General features: G+C 44.8%; 1 protein-coding gene across 1 annotated transcript; it reads right to left on the bottom strand.

Moving 5' to 3' along the window:
• Positions 1 to 430: 430 nt before the first annotated feature.
• Positions 431 to 12,073, bottom strand: LOC144101237 (BTB/POZ domain-containing protein 6-like). The gene is made up of 5 exons (XM_077634314.1): positions 11,934 to 12,073; positions 6,272 to 6,328; positions 4,538 to 4,614; positions 2,694 to 2,920; positions 431 to 1,274 (listed from the first exon to the last, which is right to left on the bottom strand). Exons 1-5 carry the CDS (start codon positions 11,938 to 11,940, stop codon positions 641 to 643), a joined length of 1,002 nt encoding a protein of 333 aa, XP_077490440.1. The 5' UTR covers positions 11,941 to 12,073; the 3' UTR covers positions 431 to 640.
• Between the last annotated feature and the right edge of the window lie 11,139 nt (positions 12,074 to 23,212).

The raw sequence follows: 23,212 nt of genomic DNA, 5'->3' as shown, positions 1-23,212 counted from the left end.
GCTTTACTCACCAAATCCTGCAACAGCCTCGTACATGAGGCTACCATTTGTAATAAAATAAATAAACTTGCGATCATCTCATTTCACCTCGGCGGCTACCTTAACGTCCGGCGAGACGCCGAAATAGGGGAAAATTCTTAAGTGATTTCATATCCGGTTACCCGCATTATAATTCTTTTCTAATTTCTTGTGTTTGCGCCTAAAACAAAGAGCGTTCGCGATCCTTAAAAGGGTCCGCACGTTTAGGTTCCTACCCCGACAGAGGGCGCCTCATTTTTCTCTACCTGATATAAAATATGCTGACCATGTTCAGCATTGCCTAGAAATTAAGGACGTCTGAACCATTGCAAAATCTATTCTTTGATAATCAATTGTAAGAAACGTTAGTATATGGTGCTCTAATGTCGTTATGCAGTGATTTTGCGTGGAATTTGCGATGTAACATCTTCCTTTATTATGTTAACTCTGTGATGTTATCGTGATGTTGGGATTCAGAAGTAACAGCAGTAAAACAAGAGCCTCGTAGGCATCGTCGACTTTGTCGCAGTGTGCAGTATTGTTGCTTACACCCTAAAGAAAATGATCCAGAGAAAGCGAGCGTTGACACTCAAAAAGTATTTTAGGGTGTTCCAGCGTTGGGTCAAAGATAACCAGATGAGCCTGCGATTGCCGGCGCTGAGTGCTGACCGGACCCTCGTGGTGTCCGGATGGTGCAGAAACCGGCTGGCATGGGCTGCGAACCTGGACTCACAATGTTGCTCATGATTGCCTGAGCTTCCTCGGCGCTGAAGATTCCCCACGCATTCTGCCCTGCAACAAACTCGCGTACAGTGAGTGCAAGGAATCGTAACTTGGGAAACAGAGGAAGCAAGACTTCCCGGATGTTATAAGGTCTACCACGGGCTACGTAGCGCTCAATGCACTGCTTGCTGCCCCAGGCGTGAACGGCCTTCAGCACTGATACCTCGTGAACATTAGTCAGGTGGTCGAGGATGTAGTTGACAGTGCCCTCCAAGGAGCTCTCGAACGCTTTAGATTGGAGTACTGCCAGGCTATTTGCAGAAATGACTTTGCTGGCAGGTAACACGAAGCCTTGCTCGCCCATGGTCAAAAGGTAGTCCAGATATTGACACACGTCGGCGGGGCCCATCCTGCGCATCACGTATTCGAGGCATTTGTTGGCGAGTTCCGGAACCATGAACTTTTCGGCCGCGGTGCGGGTGGAGGCGGCCTGCAGTACGCTTTCAACCTGCAGTTTGCCGCTGTAGAAGTACCTGCATCGCAGAGCATCATGTTGTTAAACGTAGTGAACAGCAGATACCTTTCAAAACAAAATCATCAAATTGGTCAGATACTTGCTAGGGCCGTGTTTTATCCTAATTTCACTAACGAAAGTTAACACAACAAGAGACATTACACTGAAATTAGGCTGCTGCATTGGCTACCCGCTGCGACGGTTGAATGATGTCCGCTCTCGTCTGACGAGCCTGGGGAGGCTGGCTCTATCACAGCCCCGGCGACCGCATTTCGATAGCGACGACATGCAAAAGGACCGTGTGTTCTGGGATGCGCTATACAGTCGTCAAAAATATACAGCCCAAGGGGTTTGCTTCCAAGCCGTGTAGCGGGGGCTCTTTGAGACATTTAACAGTCCAAAGCTTGGGAGGGTTGAGGGCTTAAGTGCCTCCCGCCTTCTTGAGATTAGGGTCCCTGAGTATGCAACAGGAGCCGCGCTGCAGGGTTCAGAAGCAGACCCCTTGGGCTGTGTATTTTTACAAAGGCTGTACATTTAAGTACCTGAGGTGGTCACAACTAATCAGTAGCCCTCGAGTACACTGCCCCTCAAAGCAGATCTTTGACCACGGGACGTTAAACCTCACATACCATAACATACCATACCATACCGTACCATACCATACTTTTTTATTTATTTACAGAATATTGTGGGCTTTTGTGGGCCCTAGCAAGAGGGGCTATAAATGCTACACACGAATGCAAAAAAACATTGAAGGAAATTTGAAACACAAAGCCGATAGGTTTGATGGCGTCGATATTTTATGTTTTCAATGGAGTCTATATCACGTAGCGCTGTCAAAGCTAAATCATTCCATTTAGTTACGGTGCGAGGGAAGAAGATGTAAAGTATCGGCATTCAGTAAAATAGTCAAGCTGTAACACAGATTTTATTGCAAGTTTTTTCTTTCCTGGTCTGCAACATCACTGTGAGTGGCAGGATTTTAATTACGAAGAAGAAATTAAATTTAGTTTAAATGATTAAAAGTCGAATGTAAACTGTAATCGAGAAGAAAACTATTGTCCCTGCTGAGCTAAATATTCTTATTTGCAGTAATGCTGCGCGGTTAATGATATGCTTTTTGTTTTTTGTACCAGTCCTTAACTATGAGCGTACTTGATTATAAAACGTGCACAACAATCACCGGGTTTCGCTCTCGCATTCTTCTCTTCGCTTCACCTAAATTAAAGGTTCTTTCTTGACAGCATCTGCCCTGTTTAAGCACTCTGATGGATCATATATACAGCAAAAATAAAGGCCGTTCAAAATGACGAACTAATTTTTCGAAACACACCAGAAAAGAACAGATGGATCTCCCCTCACTCTATTACTCGTTATTTGCTGTAAACGAAAAAAAAAACTTGTAGAAGCAGCCTAGAATTTGTAAAGTAAATTTCACCTAAGCAGTCCAAGAAATCCGCCCGGGAGCATGTCGTTGAAGATGACACGCACAAGATCTTTGTCGTTGTGGTTGCCGCAGAACAAACCCTTGAATACGCGGTTCTGTAGCGCCAGGATCAAACGGTGTGCCCGAAACGTCGCCCGCTGACCAGAAAATTTGTGACAGTCGACCACAATCTCCACATCGGAAAGGTCGTTGTTGCCTAGATATTTCGTGAAAGAAAACTGAAACAAAGAGAAAAGAAAATTAAAGCTATATGCTTTACACCTCAAAGTGGTACCACAGTCAAAGCCCGGGTGAAGGTTGGATTGAGCTCGTCTGACCGACTTCGTCGTCGTTAGCATAGTTTCTTGCAATGGGATCTTGTAGATATGAGAGTTTCGCCATTTTGCATTCACAGCAAAGAATGTTAGTTATTTTCCAGGGGAAAGAGTGGAACCTCATAATAACGTACTCATCATGAATGATAACGCCACATGATTGCTTGTTTTTAATGGTATACACGTTAACGACCTCAACAACTTGTGGTTTATAATAACGAATACATTATGGTATGAATATCAACATAGCTTGGATAAATTACTGCCCATTCTCACTAAAATAGTGGGCGGGGACACCAAATCCACGCGGTGAGTTTTGATTGCGCTTATCGTTATTCTCGTTGCCACAAAGCACTTCAGGACGTCAGCAGAATTGAGCGAATTTAAGGCCAATTTCTGAACACGATGGGCTCCCCTCCGTTATAACAACGCGAACTCTGCTGAAGAGCTTTTTCTTACCTTTCTTGTGGAAAAATTCGAAAATGTCGTAAAGTTAATACATACGGCTTAACAATGTATATTCCAGCGAAAATAGGCCTGCTACGGCCGCAAATATTCCTGCGCGAACTGCACAAATTATATCACAAACGTAATCGCCGGAGATAAGTGGAGATGCTCGGAATGATATCGGCGTCTACAGGTTCTGAGCGGAAGGCATACCGGCTTTGTACTTTTGCCGAAGCTTAGTTTATAAAGTTGGTTACGAGGACGAGCGAAAGAGGCTACATCGTCTTCATTTTACTGCTGTTGCGGCAGCGGTGTATCCGCCACGGCACCATCCGAGTAACTGCTAGGGCACCGCCGCGCAGATGATTTTATTCATCTGTGACGTCAAAGTGACCCCAAGACCGTCTGGTGTTTAGCGCCCGATCCTGCTTCAACCACTTACTACACAGCCAGCTATGCAACTGGCAGCCGCGGAGCTCGGTTTATCCTGTTGTGACGTCACGCCAACCACAGCGTCATATCGTGTTAGCGGGCACACCTCCGCCAACTATTAAGAATTGGTTTTTGGGGAAAGGAAATGGCGCAGTATCTGTCTCATATATCGTTGGACACCCGAACCGCGCCGTAAGGGAAGGGATAAAGGAGGGAGTGAAAGAAAGGAAGAGGAGGTGCCGTAGTGGAGGGCTCCGGATAATTTCGACCACCCGGGGATCTTTAACGTGCACTGACATCGCACAGCACACGGGCGCCTTAGCGTTTTTCCTCCATAAAAACGCAGCCGCCGCGGTCGGGTTCGAACCCGGCAACTCTAATTGCCATTAGTGCGAGTCTATTGATCACGCTAACGAACCGATATCGAAAGGATCGCCGTAGAATCGTTCGCTGTACAAATTTGAGCGTGCCCACCCAAGCAGTAGTAAAGAAGTACATTGGGAATCTGCAGACAAGCAATGGTGTGAACTGTGTGCGAGTGCTGCAAACAGTAGCTCTGAAGGTTGCAGATGGCGGCCGTACTCCTGGCGCCACCTCTTGAGCACATTTGAACTACAAACTGTAAGGATGTATTCGACTTACCTCTTCCTCCGCTTCTCCGCTAACGTATCCATGGCAAGTTTTGCAAAAGTTGTCTTGCCCGCAATTCCAGCATTTCACTGAAATGAAGCCCAGAAAAGGAGTAATTCAGTATGGCACAACTTATTTCGACAGTGTAGCTAGGGACTCTCGAACGCGCATTGGAATTTTGTAGTGTGCTGACGGAGAAAACAGAGTGCGTATTTGTTACCATTCTTCGAGAGGTGGAATAGCTGGGACTGCTGCAGTATCTTACCCACCTCTTCAAATCATCCACCAAAAAAGTGTCGTTATATGACAGTGTAGTAGTTACGAATTCTTGCATCGTTGTTATTGAAGTGTCAGCGTTTGCTGGACTTGTTACTATGCAGGAGCTAGAAGCAGTACATGCTAATACTTTCCATACGTCCTGGATGAGAATTACTGAGTGCACTTTTTAAGAGCTCCGCTGTTCGCCATGCTTGTCGAATTCGATTTCGGCAAGTACTGGTGTTCTTTGTTGAAGTAAATATATCTTTAAATGGCAGTACTCCCATAATAGCCATGCAGCTGTATGCACAGAAAAGACAGCCGGACCTGACCAAGCAGTGCTAATGTACGTCCTTCGTAACTCTACTTTCTGAAAGCTAGCTATTGCAGGTACACTTTTGTCAAATGCATCAACTGCGAAACTACTCGCCCCACGGTTTTCTAAACTATTATGTGAGGTGGCACGAATCTCAATGTCTAATATGAAAGGTGACAGGCACTCAAAGGGAGTCTGAAATATTTTACACACTTAATTTTTCGTCGTGAAAGTACACAGTGCAATGTTTGTTACAGTAAGCAAATTCGAATCGACGTGTGCCGCCTCCAAAACACAAAACGCATGAGTTCTAAGAATGCCTATAACCGGCCGCATTAGATGCCTCAGTATGACCGCTGATTGGCGCTGCATATTCAAAGCTGTAAAAAGTGCGCGCCTTCTGAATCACGTATGCACCTAACACCGTTGTTGCGGATCATGAGGTGAAAAATGGGAAGGAGAATAACGAGAAGGACTGCTTTTGCCAGGTACTTTTTGGCAGTGAGCAAGAGTTAACTAATATCCCCCAAAAGGGAGGGTATATCATAACTCTAGCTTGTGGGTCCTAAGCCGTTGGGGCATAAATTTGGTGTCTTGTTAAATTGGTTGAAATTCAAAGGACGACAATGAGGTGGGCTATGGTGATTGAGGCCACACTAAGTGACAAAAGGGTGGGGTGAGTTGGGGATATCCAAGCTGGGATGAAGAAAATGAAGTGGGCATAACCAGGTAATATAGAATAAAGAGTAGATAACCGATGAATACTTAAGGTAGCAAGTGGATGTCAAACTGGGCAAGCGTTGCAAGGGAGTCATATAGTCAGGTGCGTAGATGAAATGAAAAAAGTTGGCAAGGATAGGATGGCAATGGCTGACGCAAGGAAGGGTCAATTGAAGATGAATAGAGAGCAGATCTGTACTCCGGGTGGCGTAGTCACGATGGTGAAGACGCGGAATCACGCATCTGTCATACTGGCTAGATTGCTCTAGCAGTCCTCCTTTCTTCGAAGCAGTCACTTCCGTTTAATTTATGCGTTCATAAGCCCAATCGTACTCACATACACTAACCCTTTCTGCTGCTTTTGCAGTTAATAGCTTTTCTGTACAGTGATCTTGCTCACTGGATCACACCTAAGCATCGGCCTGATGAAAATTTCCCAAAGAGTCACCCACCTGAAGCGGCACCTTCGGAACCACCCAAAGCGGGCGTGTGGGGGTTGAATCTTGATACTGCAGAGGAAGTTGAAATCGATGGCATGCAGTTAGCATCAGATTATCAAATGAATTATATTCACACTAAACTCAGAAACAGGCTAGAGAGAAGAATACCACTAAGTGCTTGTGGTAGTGCTCATCTTTTCTTTCTCGCTTGTGTCCGAATGTGTGAATGCTTTTCGGAAGTGTGTCGCAAACAACGTCTGAATGACATGCGTAACCTCAGAGGAGAATTCGATCCTGTCGTAGGAACTAACATTTTACCCAAACAATGGCCGAAACAAATGAATACCATGATCGCAAAACAGAATCAAAACAGCAGCTCATTACCCCCGTCCTCCCCCCCCCCCCCCCCCCCATATCTGAAGAATGGTGGTTATAGAAACCAGGAGACATAAGCATATGAACATTTACGTAAAACCAATACAAGACATTCTTCATGCCTTATAAACACACAAAACAGGACCACGAAACGATTTTCAAAAACAGCGCATCACCCAACTATCAGACGCCAGACACACCGGTATTGTCTACGAACCCGCAGAGAAACATAGAGGCATGGTTATTTCAGACAAGATCACATTATAAGAGGAAATAACTGAGCAACCCAAGCCTTAAAATTTCTCCCATCGGATCCGACAACCCAGAATTAAGGTAATGTAGGGCAAGGCAATAAAGGGGCTAGTCAAGGGTTCGTTGTACATACACCACACGTAGAGGATACTAAGAACACAAGACTAACAGAACTAATAAATTCAAAGTTATCGCGTGCTTTCAACCAAATTTACTACAGAGGGTGTGATGCTTTTTACACAGAGAGAATAATAGTGAAATGTGGTTAGTACATATAAAATGCCTATCCTAGGTCATGCCAAAACAGAAACTCAAAGGAACATAATCGAAGCGCTCAAGAGCCAGGCCGCGAGAAGAAAAAAATGGGGCAATTAACGTTTGTCAGTACAGGTCTCGATGATAGCAGAATAGAAAGGTAGGTGTTATCGGGTGCTCTGAGGGCGGTAGGGTAATGGCGGGTTCTTTTGTTTTTCTGCATTTTATATGTTTTCGTGTTTCACACTTCACTGTAATTTATTCTTTCTCCATAAAAAGCGCCATCTACCGTGGATAAAACGAGTTGGAAGTTCGCGCTTCGTTTATCTTCTTTGTATTGTATGTGCAAGTATTGCAGGAGCAAGTCTAAAACAATATGTGACAAAGAAGAAATGCCACACCGTGTATGTAAGGCATTGACGAACCTCCTGCTTCGCAAAGCAGGAGGTTCGTGATGCCTGGCTAGCAAAAAGGCAGGCGCTACGTGATGACAACACCGGAAAGTACATGTGTGAAAATATGACTCGGTACACTCGCACTCTTCTGACAGTTGCCAAAGAATGGGCTAAGGAATCCGGCTACGCGTTCGTTTGGCACGTGAATGGAAAGGTGCTTGTACGGAAACAAGCCGGTGCACGAGCAGTTGTCATCCGCGATAAGGATGACCTCGCCAATCTGAGGTGATAGCGCAGGCAATTGTATTTTCAAGCAAACGCGATGCCATTCATGTCCAATTTTGCTCACCATAGTGAGCAACTCAAGGATAAGCAGAAGTTTTCTTTATTTCATTTAAACGCCCAATGTTTGCGAAATAAATTTGATGAGGTTACTTTGTTTTTATCAGATTTAAACCACGAGTTTGACTTTATTTGCTTTTGTGAGACGTGGTTCACATCTGACGACTGTTTTCTCTTGCCGGGATTTGATTGTGTGTCAGCGTGCCGTTCATCAAAGCGCGGAGGAGGTGTTGCTCTGTATGTGCGTTGCCAACTACCGTATCAAATTCTAGCAAACTATAACATTGTGAATGAAAATTTTGAGTGCGTCATTATTCACTGTTATAATATACTACTTGCTCTTGTGTACCGACCGCCATCTGGGTGTTTAAAGCAATTCATGCAGTTTGCAGAAGAAATATTTGAACGTAGCCTCGAGCTCAACCTCGAATGTGTCTTTGTTGGGGATTTCAATATAAATGCTCCTCCAAATAATATTATTTTTTTGCATTTCCAAGATCTCTTTGAGTCGTATGGTTTTTCAAATGTGATTATTGATCCTACTCGCGTCACGTCAAATTCTGAAACAATACTTGACCTGTGCATTACAAGCTTCTGCCCCGATGAAGTTAAATCAGGTACAATTATATGCGATCTTACTGATCATTTACCCATTTACTGTCTGATACCTTCGAAGCAAAAACGCTCTTTTCTGGAGAAAGAAATATTGATTAGAGATTACTCGGAAAGAAACATGTCAAAGTTTAAAGAACTCATTATGCAACAGGACTGGGATAGCGTTACAAAGGAAAAGGATTCTAATAACGCTTATAAGGCATTCTTGATGTTTTTATTTCTGCGTACAATGAATCCTTCGGTTTTAAAACTCTTAAGAGACACAAGAGAGCAAGAAAGCCCTGGATCTCGCACGACCTGTATAACCGAATAAAAAACCGCAACATCCTTTTTCAAAAGTTTTTAGACACACGAAGTGAAGGCGATCTCCGCGCATTTAAGAAAGCGAGAAATAAATTGAATGCTGATATTAAGAAAGCAAAGAGATCATACTATGTGAACAAGTTTTCCAATATTGCAGGAAATCCTCGTCTGGTATGGCAAGCGGTCAGAGACATCACGTGTAAATCGAACTCCCCAAAGCGGGTTTCTTATCACAGCGAATCTATGAGTGAAGAAGAGGTTGCAAACCTGTTCAACGAACATTTTATTAACGTGGGTGCTTCCGCAAATGACTGCGCTGCGATACCATGCGAGGAATTCGTCAAAGCACATTGTGAAAATACTGTATTTTTGTCCCCAACTGATGAATATGAAATACTGGACGTCATTTTGGGTTTAAAGAACCATTGCGCCTCTGGAGCTGACGATATTAAACCCGGTCCACTAAAAGCCGTGGCAGAAATAGTTAATAGTCCACTCACTCATATTCTGAACCTTATTCTTTCCACCGCAGTGTTCCCAGACGCAATGAAGTTAGCTCGTGTGGCTGTTATACACAAGGGCGGTTCCACTAACGATATGAACAATTACAGACCAATCTCGGTGCTCCCTATCTTTGCGAAGGTAGCGGAAAATATTATACATAAAAGACTAGTAAGCTTTCTGAGTGTAAATAACATAATAGCAAGTGAACAATTCGGCTTTAGAAAAAATAAGTCCTCCGAAATGGCCCTTCTTGAAGTGAAAGAACATATACTCGAAAACATTGAAAGGAAAATATTTACCCTCGGAATATTTCCGGATTTTAGAAAGGCCTTCGACTGTGTCCAACATGACGTGCTTTTAAGGAAGTTGCCATTGTATGGATTTCGCGGCAACGCATGGTCTTTAATAAAAAGCTACTTAACATCTAGAGCCCAGTTCACATGTATAAATGGCGCAAAATCCGACAGCAGACTTGTAAAACAGGGCGTACCTCAAGGGTCATTACTTGGTCCGACACTATTTTTACTATATATAAACGACATTGTAAACATAATAAATAACACTAAGTTAATTTTATATGCAGATGACACGAATGTGTTTTTCTCGGGCGCTGACGTTGTGGACGTGTTTCATCAGGCCAACGAATGGTTAACTGGACTGAACTTATGGCTTCTTTCGAACAGACTCCAATTAAACACAAGTAAAACTAAATACATACTGTTTAGACCGAGGGGAACCCATTCACCCACGAACTTTCACTTAAAATTTCATAACGTTACTATCGAACAATCGACTACAGTTAGATTTTTGGGGGTAATATTCCAGGAGAACCTTTCATGGATGCCTCACGTTGACGTACTGCGTAGGGACCTTGGGCGAGCCGTGGGAATTTTAAACAAGATAAGATACCATGTTCCGTCTGCTGTAAAAAAGCAAATCTACTATTGCGCTTTTACATTCACGCTTCTGTTACTGTTTCCTAGTATGGGCTACAACGACTAAGACAAATTTGGATTGTCTTTTCTCTTTGCAAAAGCGAGCAGTGAGAGCAATAGGCAATTTAGATCTTTCGGAGGACACTGCACCTCATTTTAAAAGTAATAAAATAATGCCCACTCACAAACTCCATAAACACAAGCTGGCCCTGGAAATTTTGCGTCTTCACCAAACAGATATAACATTTCAAACTAAATATTATGCCCAACCTGGTCCTTATTATCTACGACAAAACTTAATACCAAGGCCACGTTCGCGTACAGCATACGGTGATCAAAAACTAAGTTATTTGATTCCGGATTTCCTCAATGCGCATCCTGAATTAGCTGAGATACTGTTTACTGCCACCAAGGTGCAACGACTGAGAAGAACACTTAGAGACATTTTCTTAAATGAAAACTAAATACCATGCTGTGCTGATAATTTCGTTCGCCTTCACTCCGGATCTTTACCTTCACTGTGATGACTGTTTTTCATAACACCACGCTACTGATCCAACTTATTGTTTCTTATGTACCTGTATTTTTGTGTTTTTCATGCCCTTTCATATCATGCAGTATTGATGTTTCTTTTGCTTTGTAATTATTGTGCTTATGTTATGTTGTTTCCGCCGCAGCCAAGGGGGGCGCGGCCCAGTGAGGCATGTTCTATTGCCTTTTGTCGCGTCCCACAAGGCATTTCTGTAACGGAATGTCTTCAATAAGGAAAGAAAGAAAAGAAAGAAAGAAATGGGTCTTCGAGGAGCCTCTACATGCTCCCCAAAATACACGAAAAGATCACCCCGGTGAACCGATAATTTTTCTAATGCCCATCTTACATACGGGAGGTTAACTATTTCCTCGAATAATTCTGTGAACTGTTTCAGAGGGCACTTTCCTGGTTACCATGGACGTGGTGTCATTCTACACTATCATCCGCAGGATAACTGATGCAGACTTCATTTCGCATCATACGAAGAACAGAAAATCAAGGAATTCCCTCAGCACCACAGCCATCAAAGCATTCCTCAGTATTCAACAACTCCCCTTATTTGAGAACAAGCCGAAAAGCTATTGGCACTAAAATTCCACTTAACTATGCCAACATATTCCTGCACAATAGTGAACAAAATTTTCACCCATGAGATGTAATAAAACCCTGCAGTTAACAAAAACTTTCTTGATGGTACATGTCCAGAAATTTAGAGAAATAATATTGAGAATGAAAAAATTATGAGATATCGTAATGGTAATGTAGACCGTAATGGTCTATTCATCTGGTATGTAGCAAAATTTTTCCTTTAAAACGTTTCCATCGGTCGCACCAAACAGTTAAGGCTCCCTTAAAAAACCAGTGGGAACGCTTTTGGCGGCAGCAAAAACGTTAATAGAAAACAAAATTCAAAACTGAAATCGGATGATCTGCAGGTATGTTGATTGTTATAGGGAAATCTTACATTATATGAAAAAGTAGCGTTCATAAATGGTTTCCCGCTAAGAAATGTTTTCGTCCAAAATTGCTGGGTATGCATACAATATATGGAGAGGAACCAAGAAACAACTCGCCCAGTTATTGCCACATTTACCCATGCACATCGAAACATCTTTTAGACACACGTACTCAAGTAATCAAGTTGACTTCAAACCGATATTACTCACCGCTCATTCTTTGGCACAAAAAGCTCTTGGAAGCACCAGCGCTACACTCAGTGCGTGTCGCCGTCGATACCTCTAGGGGTGTAAATCGCTCCACCGCTCCACGCAGACAGAAAACGCGCCCGTGGCATTCGCAGCCTGCATTTCAACTGGCGCGGCCTTTTCCGTTATCGTCAACGCGGATCTTCCTGCCCATGCTCTTACCTCCCTTTCTCACTGCCGTCTGGGCTGCCGCGATAACTGTCGCAACGCGCCAAGTATTGCTCAAGGAGCCGCGAACAAGTCGCCAGAGAACCGTTCCGGAGAGTTTCTCGCCGAGCGATTTCTTATGACGCAACATCATGTCGCCCAACTCGTGAACAAACTCGCGGCGTCGCGGGGTATGGCAGCATGTCACGTGGCGTTAACATCCGGGTTCTTGCTCCCCGCTTAATTCAAGCCAGGGCGCCGCCGCGGTGACTCATTGGTTCGGGCAGTCGGCTACTGATCCGGAGTTCCCGGGTTCGAACCCGACCGAGGCGGCTGCGTTGCGATGAAGGCGAAACACTAGGGAGGGGGGGGGGGGGGGGGACGGATGGGAGAGCACAACCAATTTTATTGGCCGCAATCTTCGATTCGGGAAACCGAAACTATGCCGCAATTTCGTCCCCTGACATCATACTCACATAGTTCAACCTCTATCCACCATGCACACATGGGCACACAGCGCCACATATGGCGTTCTGATCTCAGGGTGGTAGGAGACCCCACTAAATCTCGAAACGTGACGAGTAAGAGCTAACGCTCTTAAAATTTTCAAAAACAGGATTTTTGGTTTAAAAATATGGGTTTTGCGGCATAGTATTTCCACTGTGGGCGGACACCAGAAAGCCGGTGAATTGTCTGAAGTAATAAGCTGGCTAACTAATTTCGGATAATACACATTTTAGTTTTGCTCCCACAGATAGACAACTGATTGCAATTAGAGATTTGTAGCCAGCCGTGAGTAAAAGCGATATCGTAAATAAAAGGTAGGACTGCGCGAATAAGACAGGACAGGAGACATAGAGACGAAGGGGCACAGAACAAGCACATGGCACTTCCTTCTTGGTTGCCAAACATATACAAATCAAGTCGCTGCATGCAACCAAACCTGCCTTCAGTTTCGCCACCTTTTTTCAATCTTATTTTCTGACCAAGATAAGAAACGAAGGTGAAATCAATTATAAGACCACATAAGCGCACTAGAAAAGCAGGGTGCGTCAAAAACGCGATTGAGTTTTGCATTTGCGAATTTCTCTTTTCTCTACTCCATTACAAGTGGAGTAAGTACATGTAAGCAGCAAGAGTGCCTTGGTATAGGCTGAACGTTAAACGGTTTTTAAGTTCTAAAGCAGCTTTTTAAGAAAAGATATACGCTTCATTCACTCTCACCGAGCGGGAACTCGGCGGAATCGTACAGTAAAAGGTTAGTTGTTGAGTGGGGGTTGCTTTTATCCTGTGCTAACAATTCTAATCAGCAGGGTGAAGGGTGACTAAGGACTGGAATGCAGTAAACCTAAGGAGACGTATTCTGCGCACTGCTAAACTCTGATTAATGAGACTCAAGAACAGACTATGAACTCACTGAGACTTCGAATTTTGTCGAGTCAAGAGAGTCTGGACTGTGAGAGAACAACAGAAGCCCATGCTTTTTACTCCAAGGTTAGCTTTTCAGCTTTGCTATTGCCTTTTTCGGGTCTTTCTAAAATGCAGTGTACAATCGGAAGGTTCTAGACGACATTTGTTAAAACATTGTACATTAAGAATGGTCATTCAGATCTGAAGACCACCGAATGCTATTAGCATGGCCCGCTATCCCTAAGCTCCTCAAGCACGTTCTCAGGCTAAGCTCTCAGGTTCTAAGCTTCTTGGGCACCACTTTGATGAAGGCAGGCCTTATGTGCCTCGTGGTAAATAAAAAAATATAGCAGTAAAATAAAAGATATGTGTTATCGTGTGTGGTCATGTGATGTTCGACGCGATTTCCCACTTGATATATATATGTGCCCTGTTCTTGTACGCTTTTGCTAATAAACGTTTGCTCCCGGCTTTGACGCGTCCAACTGTGAACGTTACATTGGCGACGAGGCACGCTCTAACCCTCCGGGGGGAGGACGGACATTGTTCGCGAGATGGCTTTCGGCAGTCGCGTCGGCGAGTTTCGGATAAACGGGAATTCTTCATGGGAAGAATACGTGGAGCGCATCGAGTTGTGCTGCGCAGTGGACAAGCTGACGAGTGACGCCGACAAGAGGGCAGCTTTACTGAGCTGTTGTGGGGAGGCGACGTACTCCCTGATAGCAACCCTCGTAAAACCTAAATGACCGCCAAGTGTCGAGTACCAAGTCATCGTCGACATCGTGAAAGACCACGTCAATCCGAAGCCTTCAGAGTTGTACTCAAGGTACGTTTTTTCGAGGCGAGACCAGCAGTACGACGAATCTGTAGCTGACTACGTCACATCCTTACGCAAGCTAGCTGAGAACTGCGGCTTTAGCGACAAACAGCTGCCCTTGGATATAATGCTGCGTGACCGCCTGGTATTCGGATTGAGGGACAGCGTTGTTCAGCAACGCTGCTGACAGAAAAAAACTTGACTTTCAAGAGTGCTTACGAGCTCGCATTTACCGCAGAAATAGCCGCTAAAGAGCAACGCGTAATGAGCCAGCATAAGCAGGCATCTGTAGACGTGTCTGCAGAAGTGAGCACGCCCCATATAAACGAGCAGGAGGGAGAGAACCGCGTCGGAGCGTCGCGTCAAGTTCCGGACGAAAGGTGTTTCCGATGTGGCGGCAAGCACGAAGCGTATCGCTGAAAGTACAAGAACGCGATGTGTTTCAACTGCTCTAAAAAAGGGCATCTAGCCAAGGCGTGTCGAAGAAATAAATGCAAGTGCAGCATCAGCTGGAGACTGCATCCACGCCGGCGCATACTGAATACGACGCTCTACTCTGCATCAGTCAAGTAACGAACTCTCCCAGATTTGTTGTCACCGTCAGCATTGGTAGCCAGAACGTACAGATGGAAGTCGACTCCGGAGCAGCTAGGTCAGTTATCAGCCGCAAGGAATATGAAAAACTGCAACTCGCTAACGGTATCGACCTGGAAGAATCAGATGCTCAGCTCGTCACCTGGACGACGCAAGGTTTTGACATTGTGGGAAAAGCCAGGGTTCCTGTAGAATTCAAAGGGCGAAACTGCGAGCGGCTGCTACTGGCAGTGAGAAATGACGGCAGCACACTTCTAGACCGTGACTGGTTCAAGGCGTTAAACATAGAGCTTACAGGTCTTTACACCGTGAGCAACAGGCAAGAAGCTATCCTGTCAAGGTATGCAGACATTTTTAGCGAGTCATTTCCAGGCGCTACACTGGCGCCGATTCACATTGAGCTCAAGCAGGACGCTCAGTCAAGCTTTCTGAAATGTTGCAGCGTTCCGTTCGCGCTTAAGGACGACGTCGTAGCTAAGCTGGACAGATTGGAGAGACAAGAAATTCTGCAAGCAACGCAGTGTTCAGAATGGGCTACGCCTATCGTTGTTGTTCGAAAAAAGAATGGATCGCTCATAATCTGCGGTGACTACCGAAGCACAGTCAACCAAGCGTTGAGGAGCAACGGTTATCCTTTGCCTACTAGCCAAGAATTATTCGTAAAGTTTGGCAAAGGCCGCGTTTTTTCGAAGTTGGACTTGACTCAAGCGTACCAACAACTGGTAGCTGATGACGCCACAGAACAGGTTCTCACGATAAACACCGTAAAAGGGTTGTACAACGTGCGACGTTTGCCGTACGGCGTGTCAATAGCTCTAGGGTTGTTCCAACGCGTAATGGACACAGTCCTCGCGGGTCTACCGCAAGTAGCTGTGTACCTTGACGACATTCTGGTGGCCAGCGAAACCGCAGAAGAGCACAGCCGAATGCTCGCCGAGGTTTGCGAACGAATTGCAAAAACGGGACTGCGGGTCCAGTCGGCAAAGTGCGAGTTTTTTAAAGAAAGCTTGGAATTCTTAGGCCACAGGATAGACTCGCGTGGTATCTATCCATCGGAAGCTAAGGTAGAAGCGATTCATCAAGTGCATGTACCGAAAACCAAGAAAGAGCTGCAAGCATTTCTCGGCATGGTGAACTTTCATAATCGTTTCTTGAAAGGCCGCCCCGAGGTCGCAGAAGTTTTGTATCGTCTACTGGAGACCAACGTCACGTGGATGTGGTGTGAAGAACACCAGGAAGCGTTCGAAAGCCTGAAGCAGGTTCTAACGTCCGAGTCGCTGCTGGTGCATTTTGATCCCAGCGCGCCTTTAGTTCAATCATGCGATGCTTCACAGGTGGGAGTAGGAGCAGTCCTAGCGCACCGCGACCCTCACGGACGAGAGATACCCATCGCGTATTCGTCAAGAACGTTAACAAAGACCGAATGGAAGTATGCCCAGATAAATCGAGAGTCTTTAGCGATCGTTTTTGTGTTCATTTCCATCAGTATCTGTGTGGAAGAAAGTTCTTTATTTCCACAGATCACAAACCGCTGCTAGGCATATTTCGACAAGCAAAGCAAATTCCAGCTGTGTTGTCACCACGCGTGCTCCGTTGGACGTTAATGCTGTCGGTTTATGATTACCACCTTGACAATAGGAAAACGCAAGAGCATGCCAATGCTGACTGTTTAAGAAGATTACCAGCAAAGGAGACGCGAGGCGAAAAAGAGGCGCCGGGCGACGTCCATCCGCTAGAGGCAATGGATTATCCCCCAGTGACTGCACAACAAGTGGCATCCTCTATCAGGCAAGATCCTCAATTGCTTCAAGTGAAGGCGTGGATTATCGACGGCTGGCCCAAGCACAATGTGCCATCAGAATATTCTGCCTACCATGCGAGACGATATGAGTTATCCGTCGATCGCGACTGCATCCTTTTGGGAAACCGAGTGGTGCTACCGGAACGACTACGGAAGCGAATTCTTGGCATGCTACATGCAAATCATCCAGGAATTACGGCCATGAAAGCTCTCGCGAGATCCTATGTTTGGCGGCTCAGAATTGACGCGCAGATTGAAGATTTCGTTCGGCACTGCAAACCATGTCAAGAGAACAGGCAAAGTGATCCCAAGACACCTGCCTGTACATTTCTGGACGAAACCCGAAAGACCTTAGAGCAGGGTTCATATCGATTTTGCGGGGCCAGTCGAAGACGTTTGTTTTCTTGCGGCAGTGGATGCGTTTTCGAACTGGGCTGAGATCGAGATAATGCCATCCCTTCAGTCCCCTTCAGTGATTAAAAAGTTGCATAGAATGTTCGCATCGTATACGGTCTACCAGACTTTATAGTGTCTGACAAGGGGACTGCTTTCTCAAGCAAGGAATTGCAGGAATTTCTAAAGCTAAACGGCATCCAGTTTATGTACACAGCGCCGTATCATTCTTCAAGCAATGGAAGAGCAGAACGGATGGTTCGCGAGCTCAAGTGTGCGCTCAGGAAGCAAAGACAAGGCTCAGTGGCGTGTAAGGTTTCTCGCTTCTTGTTCACTCCACCCCTCATTCTGAGATCGGAAAGTCCCCAGCAGAGCTCATATTGGGTCGGAACTTCCGCTTTGCCCTGTCAAGACTTCACCCTGACATGGAAAGCGGGGACTTGCGTCAACGTGTGCCGACAAAGGTGTTCAAGTGTGGGGATGCTGTGTACGTGAGAAACTTTAGCCGAGGGCCTACATGGCTAGCCGTTCGGGAGTTACGCCGTCTGGGCCATGTCATGTACGAAGTTCAGACGGCTGACGGAAATGTGCATAGACGTCATCGGGACCATCGGCGAAAGGCATGGGTGTCGGAACCGGCAACTCCAGCTAGTGTAACAGGTGATTTCTTCAGTCTCCCACCGACTCCAAGAGCAGAACCCGAACTACCCAACGCTGAGGCACCATTGGTTCTTAGACGGTCTACTCGTGAGCGACGGCCTGTGCAGCGCTACGGCATTAACTGAGGGGAAGGGATGTGATAACGTGATAACATGCCGATGCGACCATTCTGTGTACCGCGTTGCTGCCACGTGCCGATAAGATCATCGTGTGTGTGGTCATGTGATGTTCGACGCCCTTTCCCACTTCAGTATATATGTGTCCTGTTCTTGTACGCTTTTGCTAATAAACGTTTGTCCCCGGCTTCGACACGTCCAACTGTGAACGTTACAAGATAACAGTGCTGAAACCAGTTCGGGCAGTCGGTTGGGAGTCGAACCTGTGAACCTTGAAGTAGGTCCGAGCACACGACTCAGATCATAGAACGCCGGCGACGAATTATTTTATTTTTGAATGCGAAAGCATTAGGTGGTTCAACGGCAACGATTCCCAGCATTGTTTCCCAGAAGGATCTCTCCGATTACTCAAATGACATTACTATGTTCACAGATTGGTGGTCGAAATTTTAAAATTAAACAGAGGACCCAATGTATGAATAGACAGGCAATAGCCTTTAGGCCAAAAGCCTTTAGCGTGAAAGCTTTTGGGTTGAAGCCTCTAGGGTGAAGAACTCTCTGGAAGTGTGTTCAGGATAGAGTGAGCATTGTTTATATTTTGCTTATAATTATTTGCTGATAGTATGGAGCAGCGGTCACAGTTAGGCCAGAGTCGATTTCCTTCCCTATTCTTTTCGCCGCTGTGAGTGGCAATCTGTTGCTTCATGCGTATACTGCTGGGCTTGCATTTTAGCTTTCCATTACGTTGCTAAGTATTTTATGGCACTTTCTTGAGTTCCTCCAACATGCCTTTCAATCCACCCTCTGGGGCCGTATTCTATAAGCTGTCCATTGTCCGCTGCCCATTTCGTGTCTATTGGATACTATCTCAGTGGTCAATCACATATACCAGCGGGTTTCAAGCGTGTGTGGCAGGTGACCTGGTCATTGGGTCGTTGGAGACTGGACCTCACCATTGGCTGCATATTGCAGCCAATCGCAGCCAGCGATCAGGTCCGGTCACCGGCTGTTGACAGGGCGCTGCGATTCACTTCACCGTCGACTGCATATTGCATCCAATTTCAGCCAATCGTAAGCTCTGGTCGCCACTCACCCAATAGCTGGGTCGCTTGCCACACACACTTGAAAGCCGCGGGCATGTTTGAGTGACCAGGGAGACAGGACCGATTGGACACGAAATGGGCTGCGGAAAATGGACAGCTTATATAATACGGCCCCCGAATTACTTACGGCGACGATGCCTTCCAATAATCAGGTATTACAGATTTTATAGCTTGCTCTTAAGTTCCCCTGGATCGAATCCCCTTAATACCTTTAAGGAACAAACAGAATTTCTTTGGAGAGATTATGTCCCGGCTTGAAACTTTTTCAGTTCATACTATTTCTCTCGTCCCTTCTAGGTATATGGTCTTTGCGTTTAGCTTGGAAAGGTTTTTAAGCATTGTTACACAGCCTTCCTCCACGATGTCTTCGTGGCAGCTGGTGTTCCAACAGAGCACAGTTATTATTGCTACCCCTACGAGTTATATGAGGAGATCTGTTGTATTCGGCGCATTTATCAGACGGGTGATGGCAACAGTGCGATCTGTTGATGAATGCCCTTTCCGGTAGCTACCCACTTTACTCTGTTTATTGAATCTTGAATAAACAGCGCGAACAAAGACGAGCACAAAAGACAAGAAAGCGAACGACACGGCGCTGACTAACAACTGAGGGTTTATTGCTGATCACACAAGTATAAATACACACAAGCGAAACGTGTTAACGCTGTTTATTGAAGTTTGACCTTAATTTCAACGCCTTCTGACACATAAGATATCTGTCTAGTATTACGTCGCTTTTTAAGCCTTGGTACTATGTTACCATTCTTCTACGGTTCCGGTTCGACTGGTTCGTCGGGTATGCACGACTGATGTAAAGCCTAGGGGCATTTCCGAAGGTGGTGTAGATTATAGATAGATTACAGCGCAGATTATAAATTACAAATGAAATCATACAGCCTGCCCAATATTTTAAACACGCATGAAAGCACAATATGATATAACAAAACTGAGCTTTAAAAATATTTTGTTTAAATGCGGTTTAGTGTTCTTGCTGTACATGGTTCGCCTCCATCTGGTTGTCTGTAATCTTTCTACTAAGCATAAGTATGACCATATTTTTGTTAATTTTCCAATTATCCCAAAGATATTTTCTGTGTGACTGATTGATGAGCACTTTTGCGGCACCGCTCGAAAGCTATTGCATACACGAGTTTTCTGGACCCAATCAAGCTGTTCAGACTGCTTTTAGCAATCAAACCTTCTCGTTGTATCTGGAAAATAAACTTGATTGATTGATTGATTGATAATTGATTGGTTGATTGATTGACAGATAGGGGAATAAGTACTTATCGGAGTCCACTCAAACGCTCCTACAAAAAAAGCTTACAGCTTCCTCAGAAATCTCGTAGTTGGGAAAAAAAAAGCATTTTCAAGTTTTCAGACATTTTCAAGATGATAAATATTTTCAAGGTTTATCATCAAACTGTGTAGCTTTCTATTGCAAGTGAACGGTTGCGCTATTGGTGGATGCTGAGTAATTACTTCTCTATGCAAGAATGTATGTTTGCATCTTGCGGCATCTTGACGACACTTTTTCACCCTCAGTGAAGTTTCTGCGCGACAATATGTGACTTGTAGGAAGATTTGTTTCATTGGTTCTCGAAAGGTTGTTAAGTTGCTTGTTGCGATTGTAAAGTGAAGATATCTATGTAGTGAGATGGAAATTAACGCGTGGGCCTTTATTACCTGCATTCTAGCAAGGAAACAGCAGTTCACAATTAACAGCGAGGTGCTGGAAGTGGTGACAGCTGAACCGGATCATGAAAGGGAAATGACTAGAAGGATAAGAATGGGGTGGAGCGCATATGGCAGTTTCTCCGAGATCATGAATGGCAGTTTACCAACATCCCTGATGAGAAAAGTGTACAACAGCTTTATCTTACCGGTACTCACCTACGGGAAAGAAACGCAGAGGCTAACGAAAAGAGTCGATCTTAAGTTGAAAACAACACAGCGAACCATGAAAAGATTGGTTTATGGTTTGGTTTATGGGGTATTAACGTCCCGAACCGACTCAGGCTATGAGAGACGCCTTAGTGAAGGGCTCCGGAAATTTCGACCACCTGGGGTTATTTAACGTGCACTGACATCGCCCAGTACATGAGGTATCTAAAATTTCGCCTTCATCAAAGTTCGACCGCCGCAGCCGGGATGGAGGCCGGTCAGCAGCCGAGCGCCATTACCACTGAGCCGCCATGACGGCTCTCCCAATAAAAGATAAGAATGAAATGGTACGCGATATTCATAAAATTTTCAAAGATGCGTGAGACGACGAGTCATAAGATGGACAGGTTAAAGGATATGAACAACTGAAAGCGGGCCACTACAGGGCTCGCATTCAAGCGGCTGAGCTCCCAAAAGCAAGTAGTTGTGTGTTAGCTGTGTGTTTTCGATATATTGGTTCCACAGGGCCAATTTATTATTTTGTTCGCGGTTCCATTCGAGCTGACATTTGGACATTACGCTCATTAAAGTATTCACTTATAGTCCTGGCAAGGAATGCTCATCTTGCAGGCATAGCTCAGATTTGCGTTACTTGCTATGGAGTCAGCAAGTTCGTTTCCTGCAATACCAATATACCAATAGCAATACCAACGCGGTATGCACGGGATGATCGTGAACGTATTTCGTGAACTCAGTATGCATGGAACGTTGTACCTGGAATGTCAGCTGCACCGTTCGAGCGATATATTTTACGCCTGTGATGTATGATCGACACACATTTATATTAGTATTGTACGGAATGCTCTAACATATTTGGACTTGAGTGCATATTGTGAGGGAATATCTCTTCAACTGAAATTTACTTGGATATGCTCGGGAAGGATGTAAAAAAAAACATGCACAATATGTTCTCCCCTCTTCCTACATTGGCCCATCTTTGTGGTTAGCATTGTTGACCACAGCGCTCGACTAATATAAACAACCTAACGGGCCGGTTTTTGGGCCAGTGCGCCACTACATGTGCATTCCCCGTGTCTGCGTGCTTCGGTCGTCCGTTTTCATGTAGAGTAATGCACCGTTATTGCGTACCCCGGCCGCTGGGAACGTAACTGAAGGAGGATTCGGCGCTAGTGTCTGCAATACTTGGAGAACGGGATGTATAGGAGCAATCAAAGGGTGCCTAAATGCTTGTGGCTGGCAGTGTCAACTGCTATATGTTCTTTAACACTAAGCCACCGGCCCAACATCTCACGTTGTTAGGTGCCACGATGACGGTAACAAAGTTACGTAATAAAAACAATTCGGAATGCGTTGAATCATAATGCAAAAGAAGCGCTGCGGGAATTTTGGCAAGAAATGCTACACACGCTCAGGTCATGGAATAATGATTCTGGGTTATGCTATGAATCGGTGGCCTACTAGCTTGAGTGTTTTCTCCGCGATAACACTTGCTAAAGATATAGTACTTACGATCTTCTTTTGTCTCGAGCACTAAACATGCACCAGAACCCATCTTCATCACCTTTAACAACCCAAACTAACAGGAAACAACATTCAAAATCTTAGTAGAATATGGAAAACACAAGAATACATTTTTTTCACAAGCCATTCGAGATTGTAATTCATTGCCTGACCATATTGTTAATTGTTCACCAATCAACGCCTTCGCTTCGCAGCTGTCCTGTATCGACAGAATCATATATAACGCTCTTTTCGCCTTTTATTTTTGTTATATTGCTTTGTATTTCTTGTGTTTCTACTCTGAACTATCTACGTCGTGGCTCCTGTTATCGTTGTATTTTTGTGTTGTTTTACACTATGAACTTTATGAGTTTCTGATACTAATATTGGCTGTTTTATGTTCCTGAGTGCCTTCTTAGTATACGTGGTGTTTCAGGAAAGCCTTTCAAAAATTTTCAAAAATAGGCTTTTCGGGGTAAAACTATGGCTTTTGCGGCATAGTATTAGCACTCCTGGCCGACACCGGAAACCCGGTGAATCGTCTGAAGTAGTAGGGTGCCTGATTATTTTTTTAATTAACTGTCTAACTTGTAGGGCTAGGCAGCTAATTGCAATTAGAGATATTTAGCCTGTAGTAAGTAATAGCCATATCAAATTTTCGAATTTAGAAAACGCCATTACCCTTGGCGCTGTGTCTCGACAAAATTTGGCTTTTTTCACTGGTTCCATGCACTGGAAAGGTTGTTTTGCCGGCATGTTTTTATAAGGCGCATGTATTTTGGCACGATGTAGCC

Source organism: Amblyomma americanum, chromosome 8, assembly GCF_052857255.1.
Source record: "Amblyomma americanum isolate KBUSLIRL-KWMA chromosome 8, ASM5285725v1, whole genome shotgun sequence".
Taxonomy (NCBI): domain Eukaryota; kingdom Metazoa; phylum Arthropoda; class Arachnida; order Ixodida; family Ixodidae; genus Amblyomma; species Amblyomma americanum.
This window is presented reverse-complemented; position numbering and strand designations above follow the sequence as displayed.

What these genes read in the sequence shown, in the direction of transcription:
- LOC144101237 (XM_077634314.1), bottom strand. An exon ending in GCGGAGAAGCGGAGGAAGAG is followed by an intron (nt 2,921 to 4,537) that starts GTAAGTCGAATA and finishes TCTTTGTTTCAG; the next exon opens with TTTTCTTTCACGAAATATCT. An exon ending in GGATTTCTTGGACTGCTTAG is followed by an intron (nt 1,275 to 2,693) that starts GTGAAATTTACT and finishes TCTGCGATGCAG; the next exon opens with GTACTTCTACAGCGGCAAAC.